The sequence below is a fragment of the Macaca mulatta genome, chromosome 9 (assembly GCF_049350105.2).
Source record: "Macaca mulatta isolate MMU2019108-1 chromosome 9, T2T-MMU8v2.0, whole genome shotgun sequence".
NCBI lineage: Eukaryota > Metazoa > Chordata > Mammalia > Primates > Cercopithecidae > Macaca > Macaca mulatta.
The window spans coordinates 107151974-107168339 of record NC_133414.1 but is presented as its reverse complement, the minus strand read 5'-3'; the positions used below and the strand labels follow the sequence as shown (position 1 = coordinate 107168339).

At 36.9% G+C, this 16366-nt stretch overlaps 1 protein-coding gene across 5 annotated transcripts in view; it reads left to right on the top strand.

The window, feature by feature from the left end:
• Positions 1-16144, top strand: part of CYP2C76 (cytochrome P450 family 2 subfamily C member 76) — a 37465-nt gene extending 21321 nt beyond the window's left edge. The window contains exons 2-9 of one of the 5 annotated variants that reach the window (XR_013397659.1): positions 907-1069; positions 2506-2655; positions 4868-5028; positions 6293-6466; positions 7403-7544; positions 8591-8778; positions 13100-13339; positions 15454-16144. Coding sequence is in view for 4 of the 5 variants with exons in the window: in XM_077944835.1 (XP_077800961.1) it covers positions 907-1069; positions 2506-2655; positions 4868-5028; positions 6293-6466; positions 7403-7544; positions 8591-8778; positions 13100-13241; positions 15454-15635 (1302 nt within the window). In the remaining variant the exon portion in view is untranslated. 5 annotated transcript variants of the gene reach the window in all.
• The last annotated feature ends 222 nt before the right edge of the window (positions 16145-16366 follow it).

Below are 16366 nucleotides of genomic sequence, written 5' to 3'. Positions count from 1 at the left end.
CTATATCATTCAGGATACCACATAAGCTATTACAGAAGATGATACTGAAAGAAGATAGGAGATTATTTCTATCTCACATAAGAAAGTCTAGGTGCTTGCTGTCAGCTTGCCTCTCCTCCATGATGTCATTAAGAGTACCAGGTTTGTTTTTTTTTAAAATCTTTGTAGTTCTAGTATCTTCTGCCTCTAGACTATTTTTCTCATCTGCATAGTCATAGTAGGGGCATCTCCATGCTATTATTTCAACCCATGGGCAGAGGCAGAAATGAAGGGGAAGCAATTGTCTGTTATGCACAAATGTCGAATTTTATCACAACACTGTGCTTACATGAGTTCATGGAAACTGAGTCACATGGCTGCATGTAGCTTTGAGTGAAGCTGGGAAATATGTATGACCACACTCCTATGTTATCATGCATTATAAAAATATGGCAGTGTCTCGTGCTAAAAAAAAATGATCAAGAATGAACAATGAGGGACAATTATTAGACTACACATGAAGCAAAGTAGATGGACTTCCCTTAACCCAAAGAAGAAACACAGAATTTACTGTAATTGTAAGAAGATGGGAGGAAGTTGGTATAATTATTAGTTTGGCATAAAAATTTAATAAAATAATAGGACCAAAATGTATAATATAGCCCCTGTGATATAGTAGGGGCTGAACAAGAAATAAATATTGAAGCTGATACTAACACTAATAGAATTATTACTAATAAAGTGATGATAATTACTATTCAAATACTTTTTTCTTATCAAATAATTGATTCTAAAGTATTAAATTTTATATAATAGGTGGATAAGTATTAAAACATCTTTCTGGCAATATTAAAAATATTTCCCTAAGCTATCTACATTTTATTTTTGAAATTTACACTTTATTTGCATCTGCTATTCTTTTTGCAGCTAGCAAAATATTATGGCCCTGTGTTCACTGTTTATTTTGGCATGAAGCCCACCGTGGTGTTACATGGATACAAAGCAATTAAGGAAGCACTGATTGATCAGGGAGAAGTATTTTCTGGCCGAGGGAGTTTTCCAGTGATAGAAAAAATTACACAAGGATTCGGTATGCTTCCCTTTAGGGTATGTGTGTGGGTTTGTAAGTTGTAAAAACTTGAAAAATTTGAAGAAATTGAGAAATCATAAGTGTTTAGAAAAATTTATGGAACACACTTTTCATATTTTCTACCTGAGGCTAAGAATAATTTTTCTATAAAGGATCATTTAAATAATCTATATTTAAAATCTGTGAAAGTGACACACTGTCCCTGTTAAACATTAAATTCAATGATAACAAGCCATCTAGCTACTAATTTTTTACGAATTTGTTACAAAGAGAAGTTCATCATAAATTATGGTCAGTTAAAAAAATAGAAAAACAATAGAGAGATGAGAGAGAGGAGGGATATTACTGAGTTATCTTATTCACCAAATATTTTGCTGCCGGGTCTTAGTCATGGATAGCCAGAGATTATTTTAGGAAACTTGAATGGTGTGCATGGAACCACATCAGTTTGGAGTATTTCTATCCTCCCCTTGAAATAGGATTCTAAAAAAGCATGAGCACTATTAGAATACAACAGAAGACAAAGCATAAAGTAAACATATGTTCTGAAAAGATCATGGAGAAACATGATCAGAGTATGAGTATGTATCAGAATTGATATTAGAAAAAGCTTTTTTGATTAAGTGCTGGAAATTTCTTTTATTTGTTTTTGGAGCTAGCCTTAAACTGTCAAGTCTTCTGGTGGATCACAGGGTTCTGGCAAACGGAGATATGGCCTGAATGGGGTCCTGACCTCTTCTGCACTGTTCTCTAAGAGGCTCCCTGGAAACGTTTCCTATGAGCTTATTTTTTCCCCTTGATCTGGTCTTGACTCTGGCAGCCTAATATTGAACTTCTTTGATGTTTCCTTCCATATTTCATGGGAGAGATTTAACAAATAGAGGGGAAATGTTGAAATGAGACTAGCTGTCTGTTTAATGACTGTACCCCTTATCTGAGAAATGATTACCAGGAGATATTTTCCAATGAAAAAGTGCTGTCTCACATTCTCCTGATAATTCCCTCCTCTTGTTATTTCTCTTAAAATTAACTTACAATTTGAAAAGCCAGCCCTGAAAATTTAAGCTATGACCAGGACTCACCATGTTTATTGGTGCAGGATCATGAGCAAGCATTTTGCCTTTATGATTTTTAGCATCCCGTAAAACAGGACAAAGCCTTCAGTTTACAGAATTATTCTGAGGTTTAGTGCAGCTGGTGGATTAAGAATAGTTTAGCAATATGCAAAATTAAGAATCCTGACAGTTAAATAGTAGTTTAGGTTCAAAGAGGAGGCAGGTGTGATGAAGAGTTCAATGGGAATCCCTGAAGCTGACACCATTATATTTACATCCCTGCTGAAATGTCAATATCATCTCCTGAGATGAGAACTGTCAGCTCATATTCATAACAATGAAGAATATTTTCTCTCTCTGTTTTTTCTTTTGTGTTGATAGGAGTTATTTTTAGCAATGGAGAAAGATGGAGGCAAATCCGGCGTTTCTCTCTCATGGTTTTGAGGAATATGGGGATGGGGAAGAAAACAATTGAAGACCGAATTCAAGAGGAGGCCTTGTGTCTGGTGGAAGCATTAAAAAAAACCAATGGTGTTTATTTCTTCATATAATTAACACTAATAGTTTGGGTAGAACAAATGGTATTGTAAATAGACTACAAAATATTATGATGGCTGAAGTATCATAGTTTACTTTTTGCTCACATAACAGTAATTAGGAGGTGAAGTGTTTGGAATAACAGTCTTTTTAGGTACCAGGTTAATTGGGCTTTGATATCTTCAGCAAATGTCTTTCAATATCATCAATGAATCATATATCTGTGTGATACAGGAAGGAGAAAAGAGCAAGTTAAAAAGCAAATACTTTAGACCAGGCATAGAAGTGGCACACATAGCTTCTCTCATGTGTGCCACTTAGTAACAAGGCCACACCTAACTGCCAGAGAAGCTGGAAACTGTGGTTTACTCTGTGCACAGGAAGAAAAGAACATGGATTTTGGCAATCAGCTATGAGTCTTGGCCACATAGACTTAAAAAATTAGGTAACTTTTCTAGTAAAGTGTTTAAGAACAATACAGGGGTTGCCAATTACCCCCAAAGTGTGGGGCTGCCATTCACCTCTCATAATGGAGTGTGGATATGAAGAGATGGTACTGCAGCAGCACAGATCTCTGCAGTGCGTAGATGTGTGTGTGCACCTGCAGGGCTGGGAGAGCAGGTGGAAGAGAAAGGGCTAGGCAGGCAAGCAAGGGGTAAGATCATAAGATATATGTGGTTTTATAATGTGTATTGAATGAATATTTTTATGTGTTTAACTAAATGTTTTTCAAGAACATTATTAGCTGGATAGTACAGTAGTCCATTATTTTGGACACACCAGAGTTTATTTAACTAATCCTCTGTTTTGGCCAGATAGGTTGATTCTAGTTTTTCCTGCTCTTAATATACAAGAGTGAAACCCATACTAATTATTGTAAATCTCTGACTACTTTCTTTGAATAAAATTTGGAAATAGAATTAGTCAAGCAATGAATATTGAATTTTGGCACATATTATCTGTGAAATTATTTGTATCCTTAATTTGTATTGAAGCAGAACTTGTTATTAACTCGTTCAACTTTTCCCATGGCGAATATGGCCTTCTCTGAACTCCCTGACCTTTAGTCGTCCAAAATCTGCTTAATTCCACTTCATTGTAGGGACCTCACACTCTTGGGGAAGCCCATTTAATCACTAATAACACTAACAGTTGGAAGTTATTTCCACAGGTTGAGCAGAGCTAATTTACATAGTAACTTCTAATTTTTGATCTGAGCTTGCATTGTCCTTCTAGAGTTGTGGTGTTGTCACCACACAGAGGCAGGAGGGACCTACCTATCATCCAAAATCTGGTTTAGATGATTACAATAGGGATGCCACACAAACACCAATAGGATATGAAAGGTTTATTACTCACATAATATTGCTTTCAATGAAGATCAGGCTGACACCCAACCAGGTCCAAAATGACACTGAAAGAGCAGCAGGAGGATAGTGGCATGAGGTTTTCATGGCAATTAGGGTTTAGGGCTGGGTTGAAGTTTCCTGTGTGCAGGTCAGGGCTTGTGTGGCTTAAACTGCCTATTTGTGTTAATGGAAGGAACTGTTACATATTTTTTTTAAAGCATTTCCAGATGTGGGTACAAGGGGAAGAGTTCAGGGTGAGTCTTATAAAACTTCTAGCAATCAAACATCCAAAAATGGAGCCATGCTCTTTATTGCATATACGAAGTCTATTTCTACCCACAATGTAGTTTTTCAAATATGTAACTATAATTCCAATTTCTCTCATTATTTTTATCTTTTACAAAAAAAGACAACCAAATTTTTCAACTCTGTTTTCCATGTTGTGTTTCAAGTTTCTTCAGTATTTTGATTTTCTTTTTAAGTTGTTTAGTTTTCTGTTGGCATCATGAGGATGTATCAACACTGATAATTAAATTCCATACATTAAAAAATATTTTAAATGGCCTCTTTTTATTTTGTATTCCTTCTTGTGAATTAGAACATTTTGGAAAATGATATAAATAGGAGACTTCTTGGGGCAAAATTATCAAATAAAATGGACTGGATTAGACAGTTTTATTTGGATAAATACAGCAAATTTTATTTTAAGCATTTGAAGTTTATTGTAATGGTGGCATGTCCAGGTAGGTTTTATTTCTAGAAGATCTTAGAAGTCAATCATTTCCAATTATTTTAAGCAGTCAATTTTAGATTTATATGAAAATTGTGTTTTAACTTCTGACTGGCATTGTTTGTAGCATCTCCCTGTGATCCCACTTTTCTTCTGGGTTGTGTTCCCTGCAATGTCATCAGCTCCATCATTTTCCAGAATCGTTTTGATTACAGGGATCAGAAATTTCTAACCTTGATGAAGTATTTTAATGAAAACTTTGAAACTGTGAGCAGCCCCTGGATACAGGTAAGGCCAAGGTTCTTTTTAGAATGTGTAATAGTTTTCTAGCTCATCTATAGCTCATGCCTACCCCATCTCTCTGCCCTATTTAAAAATGTCCAAAGCAATGCTTATCAAACTATCGTTTGCAACACATTAGTGAGTTATCAAATCAATCTAATGTGATACAATAAAATTGAAAATATGAAGTAAGGTAGAATAGAAAAAAATACATAATCTCAGAGTGCTACATTTATAGCAAGATTTGTTTAGATGAAACTTTTTTTGTTTGTTTTTAGATCGTCAGATATAGAGGGTAGTGATTTAAGATGTATTTCTTATTAAAGTACATGGTCAGAAAATGTCAGTAACCTATGTTTTACAATCACTAACAACTAAAATTCTATACTGATCATAAGTTCCTGATGTGACATACCTTCAAAGGACCCTAGAGAAAAAATAGTCTAATGTCTCTTATTTACTGGAATGGGAAACTGACCCAGAGCTATTAGGCATATTTTTCAAAATAGCCTAGCTAAGAAAATGAACATCAAAATCTAGAATCTAGAATTCCTGATTCCTGATTCTGTATCTAGTTTGATTTAAGCTACAAGCCTGAATATATTATGTGGATGTGTTCCAAAGGTATTAGGTCATTGGGGTGTTGTCTAAATTAAAGCATGTTCTGTAAGCTCTAGGACCAGCAAAAACAGGAGTCAGGAAAATATGCACATTCTTTGGGGTGTAATATTTAAATTATATATCTATATATGTATATGTGTATGTTTGTGTTTTTTTATATATATGTATACTCTAAGTGATTTGGGCAGTTTCTTAATCTTTCAGATGTACTATTTCCTCATTACAACAAACGAGTATGAGTCTTCAAAATTTTTAGACTATCCCCTGGTAAAACATATATTGTGTATACTGGTGCAAACACAGGGTATTAGCTCTGAGATCACTAGTTTGGTGTCTTTGAATTGTTGATTAACCTTATGAACTTCAATTTGCTCATCTGAAGAGAGGTGACAACAGGGGTAATTTCTTGACTTCCTTCAGAGAGTTATGGTTAGGAAATCAACGTGATTGGCCTTGAAGTTGCTTTGTAACCTGTGCATACTGTCTCTGCCTACTTTTTCAGTGCTCTCTCCTTCAAATTCAGAATGCATTCCTGTGCAGGAAGCATGTCTATTCATCTTTATCTACTTAGCATATAACACAGTGTCTGATAAATGATAAGGACCAGTGTTTGGTGAATGAATTAATGATGGATTCTTCCTCCTTTCAGCTCTACAATGCTTTCCCCTTTTTACGGGTTCTCCCAGGAAGTCATAATGTGATATTTAAAAATTTTGCTCTCCAAAGAAGTTTTATTTTGGAGAAAGTAAAAGAACATCAGGAATCTCTGGACATCAATAACCCTCGAGACTTTATTGACTATTTTCTGATTCGAATGGAAAAGGTACAATGTAATTCTGATTTGCTACTTTATCTTTATGGGTGTCGTGACTCATTGATATGCTTTGATTTTCCCGGTGAAACTGAGATATGAAAACAAATGCTATATCCTAAAGTGTATTAATTGTTTATGCAACATATTACCTGTGTAAGCCATATTGCATGTCTCTGGATATTTCTAAGTTCTCACCCAAAGAGACTTAGGTTTTATGTTTACCATGTTAAAGCTGATTCCTTATCTGCGGGCTGATCAAAACATGCAAACACACACATGCACACATTCATTCAAGACTGATGATAACATATCATGGTTCCATGAAGAGAAGATGTAACAAATGAGGGAACACAGGAATGGATAGAAACCCAGACAGGCTTACTTTTGGGCAATCTCTAAGATATATTCATTTACAGATGAGGTAGGTTTGAGAAACTCTGACTTAGTTAAACAGGGAGGAGGAAATAGATCCAGGAGATGATGAGTACAGTAATCAAGTTTGTGAAATTTTCAAAGAGGCTCTAATGATTGTAATTGAAGAGGAGTCTTGGGTGTAATGACTGATGGAGTTGTAAATACTGCTGTAGTTTGGGTGTGATTAGTTCAAGAAACTTGAATGAAAAATTAGATATGATGAAATAGACAATAGATGCTAGAGTTGACAGTGATTAGCAGTGATGACTTAATCAAAAGTATGTTTAAAAAATTACAAAGGAACTGACTGGCTCTAGTGGGTCAGAAATTGAAGAATCAGAAAGTACTTGAATATTTGTGAGTCTGATGTTATTTTAAATTTGAAGCAATTCTAACAGTTCACCTAATATTATCTTCACCCATAGCACACTCTAAAGTCTGGCTTAATTGGCCAGGTACTGATGTTGTACTGAATAGTATTGTGTTACTTGAAAAGCTTTTTATTAAGTAATTGTAACATGTCATTGCTAGGAAAAACACAATAAAGAGTCTGAATTTACCATGGACAACTTGGTTGCTACTATATGGGATATGTTTAGTGCAGGAACAGAGACAACAAGCACCACAATGAGATATGGACTGTTGCTCCTGCTGAAGCACCCTGAGATCTCAGGTATGATCACAGATGATGGGCAGGATCAAATTTCAGGTAGAAACGGACAGAAAATACTGATAACCACCCCACCATTTACCTGCCAACACAAGGTACAACAAAATTTCTCATCATTAGTACATCTACCTACCACTGGGTGGATTCAATTCAAATTAGTTCCTAGTATAAAAGGAGAATAAAATGTTTAAATAATGATAGAGATTTGAAAAGCAGAGGCCATTATTCTCCCTGCGATGGTATAGGATTCTTGATTTAGTTTGGAACAGATGCAGCAGTGTGGCATTGTTATTTTGAACAATGAGCTGTAGACTTCAATAGCAGTGGTTTTGAATTCTGATTCTACTAATAGGTGGCTGGCTTGACCTGCAGACACATGATTACTCTCCATATCTGTGATCCCTTATCTATTCAAGGGGGATAATATGGGAAAGACCACATATTCCCTGAGCATCCTTAGGAAACTATTTACTTCTCTGGACTTGTTTCTTTGTAAAGTACATGAAATTATACCTACCACATAGGAGTTTTTTGAAGAATTATAAAGTAATATAATGAAGAGTGCAGTGTGTCTGTCCTATATTATGAATACCTTCTGAATAAATTTTAACTTGTTAAGTTTTTGTGCTGAATCAAGTTAATATCTCATTTCCTGAACTGCACTGTGTACTTCTTAGATTACTGAAACTTAAATATTTAAGATAAAATTGAAATACACAAAATGGTTAAACTACAAGGTCTTCAGTGATTCTTCAGGATCCCAGATCTCTGAGTCTGTCAAGAAAAAGTACACAGAGTAGGGAATCAAAGTTGAGGATTGAACGTCATGGTGCAATTGTATTTCATACCTGCATACCTGTGTCTAATGCGCTTTCAGTTTGCCCAAGAAACGTAAACTGTGTGTCCTTTTTTTTCTCTTATGGAGGTAGTGACACATAATTTTCCGTCATTGTCCTATCTCCAACTACAATGGGACAATGATGAAGGGATCCTACAAATGGTACTTCAAGTTTTTTTCTTCTCGTAAATTCTGACTCCTGCCTTGCCAGCTAAAGTGCGGGAAGAAATTGATCATGTGGTCGGCAAAAACCGAAGTGTCTGCATGCAGGACAGAAGCCGGATGCCCTACACGGATGCTGTGGTGCATGAGATCCAGAGATATATTGACCTCATCCCCATCAGTGTGCCCCATGCAGTGACTCAAGACATTCGGTTTAGAGAATATCTTATTCCAAAGGTGAGAGATATTATGTCTATACCCTTCCTTAGGTGTCTTAGGCAATCAAATATCATAGCAGTAGAACTGTAGATTGCCTAATCTTCTACAGGTATGGCACACTCATAACTCAGGCATTCTACCCTGTAACCACATTCTTCTTTCCCTCTAGTTTTTGATACAAGTTTCTAAATATGATAGTGCCTAGACTCCCACAGGATTTTCCATGCTTTGATAGCTCCACACTCTGCCTGTCCATTAGCCTAGTGTGCTATCCTGTCCCTTCCTTTCAATTTTATGTTTTATTACTCTTACCAATTAACCTGTATCCTATATCCCACCCCTTCTCTACTGTCCCTATGACTTACTTGTGAAAAGTCCAACATAAAAGTCTCCTTCCTCCCTGCCTGATTATTGGCTACTGACCTGTGCTGGAAAGGACCATGCAGCCCAGCAGGTTGATATTGTTATCATCAATGCCAAATGTGGTGGTTTAATTTTTATCAATGCCAAAAGTATTGTCAATCTTACCCAACAATCCTGCTTTATAATCTAACTCAACTTGCTTCACCATACTCCACAATGACTTTCAACCTTGAACTCTTCTCAACCTTTCATTATCTTACTTTTAATAGGTGACCTGCTCTTCCATCTCACAGAAAAATTAGTCACTGGAAGTGGACTCCTCTAATGCTTTCCATTAGATTTACATACTTGGCTACATTTACAACCTTTGATTTTCTTTCATGTCAGTTGCTGTGACAGATGGGCTTTCTTTTGTTCTACTATAAGCTGTTTTAACTGTGGCATGGATCCCTTCTCTCTTACTTTTTCAATTATCTTCCTTAAGTAATTATTTCTTCTTCCTTCCTCTTCATCTTCTCCCTTCTTCCTGGCTCCTTTTTATCAGCCTGTGAGCATGATCAATTCTCTTTTATTTATGATTGACACTTAATAATTGTTCATATTTTTGGAGAAGAACATCATGTTTAGAAACATGTATGAGTTGTGTAATGATTAAATCAGGGTAATTAGTATCTCGATCACCTTGAACATTTATTATTTATTTGTGATGAGAGTGTTCAAGAACCTCTCTATTAGCATTTTGAAATCCATTTGTATTAGTCTGTTTTCATGCTGCTGATAAAGACATACCTGAGACTGGGCAATTTATAAAAGAAAGAGGTTTATTGGACTTACAATTCCACATTGCTGGAGAGGCCTCACAATCACGGTGGAAGGCAAGGAGGTGCAAGTTACATCTTACATGGATGGCAGCAGGCAAAGAGGAAGCTTGTGCAGAGAATCTCCTTTTTAAAACCATGAGATATGAGACCCACTCACTATCACAAAAACAACATGGGAAAGACCTACCCTCAGGATTCAGTCATCTTCCACCGGGTCCCTCCCATGAAACGTGGGAATTGTGGGAGCTACAAGATGAGATTTTGCTGGGGATACAGAGCCAAACCATATCATTCTGTCCCTGGCCCCTCCCAAATCTCATGTCTTCACATTTCAAAAGCAATCATGCCTTCCCAACTGTGCCACAAAGTCTTAACTCATTTCAGTATTAACTCAAGAGTCCACAATCCAAAGTCTCGTAAGAGATAAGGCAAGTCCCTTTGCCTATGAACTTGTAAAATCAAAAGCAAGTTAGTTACAGCCTAGATACAATGGGGGTACAGGCACTGGGCAAATCCAGCCATTCCAAATGGGAAAATTGGCCAAAACAAAAGGGCTTCAGGCCTCACACTAGTCTGAAATCCAGTAGGGCAGTCAAATCTTAAGGCTCCAAAATGATCTCCTTTGACCCCATGTGTCACATTCCAGTCATGCTGATGCAAAACATAGGTTCCCATAGTCTTGGGCAGCTCTGCCCCTGTAGTTTCTCAGGGTGCAGTCTCCCTCCCAGCTGCCTTCATGGGCTGGTGTTGAGTGTCTGCAGTTTTTCCAGGCACATGGTGCACGCTGTCAGTGTATCTACCATTCTGGAGTCTGAAAGATGGTGGCCCTTTTCTCACAGCTCCACTAGCTGGTGCCCCAGTAGGGACTCTGTATAGTTACTCCCACCCCACATCTCCCTTCTGCACTGCCCTAGTAGAAGTTCTGGCTAAACACCCTTTGGAAGTCTCCAAAGCTTGAGGCTTGCACCCTCTGAAGCCATAGCCAAAGTTCTATGTTGACCCCTTTCAGCCACATGTGGGATGCAGGACATCAAGACCCTAGGCTGCACATAGCACTGAGACCCTGGGCCCAGCCCATGAAACTACTTTTTCCTTCTAGCCCTTCAGGCCTGTGATGGAAGGGCTCCCACAAAGATCTCTGACATGCCCTGGAGACATTTTCCCCATTTTCTTGGTGATTAACATTCTTCTCCTTGTTACTTATGCAAATTTCTGCAGCCAGCTTGAATTTCTCCCTAGAAATGGGATTTTCTTTATTTTCTTTTCTATTGCATTGTCAGCCTGCAAATTTTTGAAACTTTTTCCATTTGTATTTGGAACTGAATGCCTTTAACAGCACCCAAGTCACTTTTTTTTTTGAGATGGACTCTCGCTATGTCACCTAGGCTGGAGTACAATGGCATGATCTCAGCTCACTGCAACCTCTGCCTCTTGGGTTCAAGCTACTCTCCTGGCTCAGCCTCCCGAGTAGATGGGATTACAGGCATGCACCACCATGCCTGGCTAATTTTAGAAGAGATGGGGTTTCTCCATGTTGGTCAGGCTGATCTTGAACTTCCAACCTCAGGTGATCCACCTCGGCCTCTCAAAGTGGTAGGATTACAGGCGTGAGCCACCACACTGGGCCTACTTGTATTGCATCTATGTTCTTCAGAGATAATGGCCTGCAGTTTTCTTTTCTTGTTTTGTCTTTGGTATTAGGGGAATCATGACCTCATAAAATGATTATGGAAGGATTTCCCCCTTTACAATTTTTCAGAAGAATTTCAAAAGAATTTTTCTTGGAGTGTTTTTAAATGTTTGGTAGAATTCAGCAGTGAAGCCAAAAATAATAGTCTTTGGCTTTTCTTTGATGGGAGATTTTTGTTACTGATTTAATTTGTTATTCAACTATTATCATTTTCAGATTTTTTATTTCTTCATGATTCAATCTTGGTACATTATATGAGTCCAGAAATTTATCCATTCCTTCTAGATTTTCCAATTTGTAAGCATATATTTCTTCATAATAGTCTCTAATGATCCTTTGCAATTCTGTGGTACAGTTGTAATGGCCTCTTTTTCATATCTCGTTTTACTTATTTTGGTCTTCTCTCTTTCTTCATAGTCTAGCTAAGGGCTTGTCAGTTTTGTATATCATTTCAAGAAAACCTAAACTTTCTTTCATTGACTTCTTCGTATTTTAGTTTCTATATCTATTTCGTATTTTATTGATTTATTCAATAATATTTACAATTTTTGTCTTTCTACTTATTTTGTATTTGGTTTGTTTTTGGTTTTTATAGTTTCTTAAGTTTCAATGTTAGATTGTTAATTGAGATTATTCTCTTTTTTGTTGTAACGGTTAATTGTTTTAAACTCCATTGTTAGTACTGATTCTACTGTATTTCATAGATTTTTGGTATGTTGTACTTCCATTATCATTAGTCGCAAGAAATTGTTAAATATTTCCTCTTAATTTTTTCATTACCTCATTGGATCTTTATAAGCATGTTAATTAATTTTTAGGTATTTGTATATTTTCTGTTCTTCATGATTGCTAGTTTTATTGTACTATTTTCAGAAAAAAATAGTTGATTTGATTTTAAATTTCAAAATCTGTTAAAACTTGTTTGGTGACTTACCATACGATCTATCCTGGAGAATGTTTCATATGCTGTATAGAAGAATGTGTATTCTGTAGCTGTTGGGTGGACTGTACTGCGCATACCTGCTAAGTCAGGTCAAAAGAACAGTTTAACACCACTGTTTGTTGTTTGATCTGTCTATTGCTGAAAATAGGGTATTACGTTCTCTACTATTATTGTTTTGAAGTCTATTTCTTCCTTTAGGTCTATTAATATTTGCTTCATATATTTAAGTGCTTTGATGTTGAGTTCATGTACATTTATAATTTTTATACCCACTTGATGAAATTCCCCTTTATCGTTATATGATCACCTTCTTTGTTTATACAGGTTTTAATTTAAAGTCATCCCTTGGTATTCATGGGGAATTGGTTGCAGGACTCCTTGTAGATATTAAAATGCACATATACTCAAGTCCCATAGTCAGCCCTGCAGAATTCATGCATACAAAATGTTGGCCTTTCCTATCCATGGCTTTTGCATCCCATGAACACTGTATTTTGATCTGGTTTATCTTTTTTCTTTCAGGGCACAACAATCTTAACAGATCTGACTTCTGTCCTGTACGATGACAAGGAATTTCCCAATCCAGAGAAGTTTGACCCTGGCCACTTCCTGGACAAAAGTGGCAACTTTAAAAAGAGTGATTATTTCATGGCTTTTTCAGCAGGCAAGCAAGCTTTTTATGTGCACATCGGGGTCATGTAAGATAAGGAAGGACTCTGCATGGAGGCTGCTCTGGGCTGAACAATTTGCCATTTGCATAAGGTCAGAGGCACCACTCCCAAAGACGGTTATTTCTCATGGGATTGGTGACTGCGTTCATAGATTCTGCTTCCTGGTCCACTATGTAGGTCATTAAAATTTCCTCCTAGAAGTCCAGTTCTAGTAAAACTTTTCTCATTTACCCTGAGAAGCCAGTTCACTCAATAAACTTCACTGAGTACCTTATATATGGCAATGCTATGCTCAGGTCCAGGCATACAAATGTGAGTAAGTATTAGATCTTTTCTCTAAGAGAAGGGAAAACCAATGAACAGGCAATGAAATGCCAAGATCACAAATGCTATGCTTGAGGTTTCTTTGGGAGTCCAGAGAAAGGGAGGGAGAGAGAGAGAACGAGAGCAAGAGAGAGAGAGAGAGAGAGAGATTCAGATGATTTATTTGAAAGGGATAGGGGCAGAATAGTTGGAAAGTAAGTGAAATTTTCTTGCAATAAATCACATTTGAGTATCTTCCCTCAATTTTTGATGGTCCTGGAAAGAGACGTGCAGCAATGTCAAAAAAGTTAATAAAAGAGAATTTAATAAAGAGATGGTTTTGAGAGGTGTGGGCCAAACAAGGGGAGTAACAAAATGTGGGGAAGAACTCAGGACTAACATCAGCAAGAAGATGTTACAATCCTAGATCAAAAGATTCAAGAGAAGGAGAGTGTTGCTGGCACCTGAATAATGAGCAGATTCCTCATCAAGAGAAGCGTCTTAGGTGGAGGGATGTTGCCACTGTTAAACTAGCCTGACAGGGTAGGATGGAGGGAACAAATACTCTGAACTTTTCAACATTTGAGCCTCTGAATGTATCCAGAACCCAGAAAGGTACTACCTCCTGGTTTAATGCAGTTCTTAGAGGTCAGTTTCCTGGGACTAGAAAGGCACAAGAGATAAACACAAAATGGATCTGGAAAGAGGAAGAAGTGGAGAATATTCAGCACACTTCAAAGAAGTAGGAGGAGGATAGGAGGGTAGAAGATGTTTCCAACAGAAATAACTGAAACAGAGACAAAAATAAGAGATTTGTTCCTGTTTAATTATATAGGAAAATAAGTGTAGAGCAAGCCTTGATGTTGTGTTCTCAAGATTATGTGCATTGCTCAGAGATAATCTCAAAAAAGCCATTGCTATGTGACTTCTTATCTCCTTTCGTATTTTGGAGTCCACTATTGCACCATGAGCCTGCTCAACATTTCTGTTTGTTTCACATGGCTTGCAGGCCAGCTTTTGTCCTGACAGTGGGTATTACTGTGTGTATTATAAGATCTAAGGGTTTACCTTAAGAGTTTCTACTCCAGTTTGTAAAACAGATGAATAATTTACAGTTCATGTGAAATGTAGTGTATTAGAAGCATTAATGAATATTGTGGAAAACAGATGAGAGCGTGAATTGTATGTCCTGATGTATCAAAGAAGATTGCATAGAATAAATAACATCTGAGCTGAATCTGGAAGAATATGGGGACTATTGGCAGGCAGAGCAGAGTAGGAGACCATTCCAGATAGAAGAATACCTGCAATCTGAGAAGAATCTTGAAATTGCCAATCTCTTTGGGGAGTGGTGAATCATTAGTAATGGCTGAGGTGAGGGGAACTGGGTGGAAGATGTGGAAAGAAATGATGCCCTAAGAATTGCCTGTGGCCACTTGGTGACATTTCTTTTTATACCTGGCAATAATAAGCTCTTGACTATTTTTTTTAGAGCAGATATGTGGCAAGATTGATTATCCTTTAGAATCCAGATAAGGACAAATAAATCTATTTGTCAAGTCCAGGGTCAGAAGTATATGGAGAGGTAGATACAGTGTTGTGTATCATGCCAGTTGGGATAGATGTGTGTGTGTGTGTGTGTGTGTGTAAAGATGTCACTGGCAAGCTGCAACACAGCAGTTCCAATGTGCATGGACAGAAAAGATTTTTTTCATATAGTACATTCACAGAAATATGTACTAAAGAATAGAAAAGAAACCAGGTTTGGGTGTAAATAGAAAAAGTTGTAGGTTCATTAGTCATTCATTAATATATTTCTTCATTCCACATTAATTTCAGCCTCCCTGTGTACTAACTCAGCTAAAGAATTAAATGAGTAATGATCTTGTGTGTAATTTTTAGGAAAAAGAATTTGTGCTGGAGAAGGCCTGGCCCGCATGGAGCTGTTTTTAATCCTGACCACCATTTTGCAGAATTTTACCTTGAAACCTCTGGTTGATCCAAAGGATATTGACACCACCCCAGTTCACAAAGGCTTTGGCACTATACTACCCTTCTATGAGCTTTGTTTCATCCCAGTCTGATGAAGTGTCTGGCTGCTAGATTGCAGAGCAAGGTCCTTCAGTCTCATGTGAAAAATGCAGATGTTTCCTTGCCTGTGTGTCAACCATTATCTCTCCTATCTTAATAGGAGGAAGGCCATCTCTGAGCCCTATCTCTTTTGATTGTATGCATCCTTCAAAATCCATTCCAATTTTTTCTGTATGAAAGAAAATTTATTGTTTCATTTCCAATAAAATTATGTTTGTAACACAATCTTAAGATCATATGCTACATTTTATCTGTAGTCATATGAAATGGAAAGCACCCGATAAATGCCATATTTTGCTTTGTTACCTCAAATGAGAAATCAGAAATTATTGCGTGAGATTTTTAAAAAATGTTGAAAGTATTAAAACATGAGCTTTATTAATCTCACACTCCTATCTACCTGTCTAGGCAAATGATCTCTTGACAGATTAGATTGTATACTTTCTTTTTTCCCCCGTGGCTATTAAAATATAATTACATGTATATATATGCATGTGTTGGATATATATGTTGTGTATGTGTTTATTTTAGCATGTATGTGCATGTGTATAAATGCAGTTAGAAAAGAAAAGAAGGTCACTTTAGCCAAAGGGAATGACATGATATAAACTTGAATTAGCCAGTCTGTCCAAGGTTATCTATTCTTTTTTCCCCCAGTGGTTAAATACACACATACAGGGACACACACAGATGTACAGACATATTAAGGCAAAGAAAAGGGGAA